A 2500-nucleotide genomic window follows, 5' to 3' on the forward strand; every position below is an offset into this window, starting at 1 on the left:
CACTACCACAACACTACCACAACACTACCACAACACCACCACAACACCACCACAACACCACCACAACACTACCACAACACCACCACAACATTACCACAACACTACCACAACATTACCACAACACTACCACAACACCACCACAACATTACCACAACACCACCACAACATTACCACAACACTACCACAACACCACCACAACACTACCACAACACTACCACAACACCACCACAACACTACCACAACACTACCACAACACCACCAAAACACTACCACAACACCACCACAACACCGGGGGTTAGTCCTTCGGTGTTCAGCTGCAGTATTCTGGGTTCGAGGTCAGCAGACCTCTCCCCCGGCTGCTGCCGAACACCAGCCCGGGTGAGGGGCCCTGGTTGGCAAACTTTGTTTCGCTTCTTGCTTTTGGCAGTCATTAGCTACTTACGGGGGGGCACCACGAGAAGGTGTTTGCCACGCCACATCAACATGCACGGATGCTGATTGCTCTCTATTCGCTTGTCTAGCTTTAGAGACCCCAATCTGAGCCAATCTATCTCGGCGTGACATTGGACAGGACGCTCACGTTTCGCCGACACCTCGAGTCACTGCGCAAGAAGTTAACAGCTCGTGTGGCGTTGATGAGGCGACTGGTTGGCTCGGGCTGGGGCGCCGGCGCAAGGACCTTGCGCACGGCAGCCCTAGCCCTCGTTTATTCAACTAGTGAATACTGCGCCCCAGTATGGTGTCGCAGTGCCCACACCCGCCTCATCGACTCGCCTATAAACGAAGCCTTGCGCATTGTGACAGGATGCCTGCGTCCTACCCCCGTGGACAACCTTCCTATCCTAGCAGGCATCCAGCCCGCAGGCCTCCGCCGCATGGGAGCCACAGCACGTCTCGCCTGCCGGGCCGTGGAGCTTAATAACCATCTGCTCCATGATAGGCTCACTATAACAGCGGAGCCCTCCCGGCGTCTCAAGTCGAGACACCCATTTGTGCCTGCCGCACAGGATCTCAGGCAGCAATGCAGAGATCTCAACATCAGTGCGGCAGGATGGGCGGATTATATGTGGCGCGCGGAGTGGGAGGCTAACACCTCCAAACTCCGCGACCACATCCCAGTCGCCGGCGCTGAGCCCCTCGGGATGGACTTGCCAAGGCTATCCTGGGTGAGGCTCAATCATCTCCGGACCGGCGTCGGGCGTTTCCGCTCATCAATGCACAGATGGGGCTTGGCCCCAAATGCGTCGTGCGAGTGTGGCGCAGAGGGGGTAGTGGTGGTCTAGTGGATAGTGAGTTGGACTTGGGATCGGAAGGTTGTGAGTTCAAATCCCGCCTGAAGCCACACCACTACTAGTGTGCCCTTGGGTAAGGCACTTAGCCCTCAGTTACTCCAGGGGGAATGTCCCTGTAATTCGTAATTGTAAGTCGCTTTGGATAAAAGCGTCTGCTAAATGGCAAAATTATAAATTAATTATAGGACCAAACCGCAGACCATATTATCCTGGATTGCCCGGTGTACCATCCACCCAACGGGATGCATGGTCTGTCGGTATTAGATGACGAGACGATGACGTGGCTTCTGGAGGGGTGTCCAGAAATATAGCCCGGGTGAGCCCCTCAACCAGGTCTCGGGGTGGTAAAAGGGTAGCCCCTCGGCCCCGAGCCTGGTGGAGTGGAGAGGAAAAACAACTACCCATACGCCGAAGAAGAAGAAGACCACAACACCACCACAACACCACCACAACACCACCACAACACCACCACAACACTACCACAACACCACCACAACACTACCACAACACTACCACAACACCACCACAACACTACCACAACACTACCACAACACTACCACAACACTACCACAACACTACCACAACACTACCACAACACCACCACAACACCACCACAACACTACCACAACACCACCACAACACCACCACAACACCACAACACTACTACTGTGTGTGTGTGTGTGTGTGTGTGTGTGTGTGTGTGGGTGTGTAGAGGTGGTCAGGGCCATGGGGTACGTCGTGTCTCAGGGTTTGGCGCTGTACTGGGGGACGTCGCGCTGGAGCGCCGCCCAGATCACGGTGAGTCCCAGGTGTGTGTGTGTGTGTTTGTGTGTGTGTTTGTGTGTGTGTGTGTGTTTGTGTGTGTGTTTGTTTGGTGTGGGTGTGTGTGTGTGTTTGGTGTGTGTGTGTGTCTGTGTGTTTGGTGTGTGTTTGGTGTGTGTTTGGTGTGTGTGTCTGTGTGTGTGTGTGGTGGATAAGGGGCGTATGAATAGAATTTGCCATTTAATCCAAAGCGATTTACAATTACAGCCTCTATTTACAATTACAGCCTCTGACCTCTGTGTGTGTGTGTGTGTGTGTGTGTGTGTGTGTGTGTGTGTGTGTGTGTGTGTAGGAGGCGTATGCGGTGGCCAGACAGTGTAACCTGCCCCCCCCAGTGTGTGAGCAGGCAGAGTACCACTACTTCACCAGAGACACGGTGGAGAGAA

At 54.1% G+C, this 2500-nt stretch overlaps 1 protein-coding gene across 1 annotated transcript in view; it reads left to right on the forward strand.

Moving 5' to 3' along the window:
- The window catches only part of LOC308169566 (voltage-gated potassium channel subunit beta-3-like), a gene marked incomplete at its 3' end in the record, with an annotated part of 13001 nt that overhangs the window by 4743 nt on the left and 5758 nt on the right, over positions 1–2500 (forward strand). Inside the window, exons 8-9 of the mRNA XM_080544248.1 lie at positions 2005–2090; positions 2407–2500. The exon at positions 2407–2500 is cut by the window's right edge and continues 27 nt beyond it. Of these exons, the coding sequence (XP_080400374.1) occupies positions 2005–2090; positions 2407–2500 (180 nt within the window). The remainder of the gene's footprint in view (positions 1–2004; positions 2091–2406) is intronic.

This window comes from Nansenia antarctica (genome assembly GCF_963989245.1).
Source record: "Nansenia antarctica genome assembly, chromosome: 13".
Taxonomy (NCBI): Eukaryota; Metazoa; Chordata; class Actinopteri; order Argentiniformes; family Microstomatidae; genus Nansenia; species Nansenia antarctica.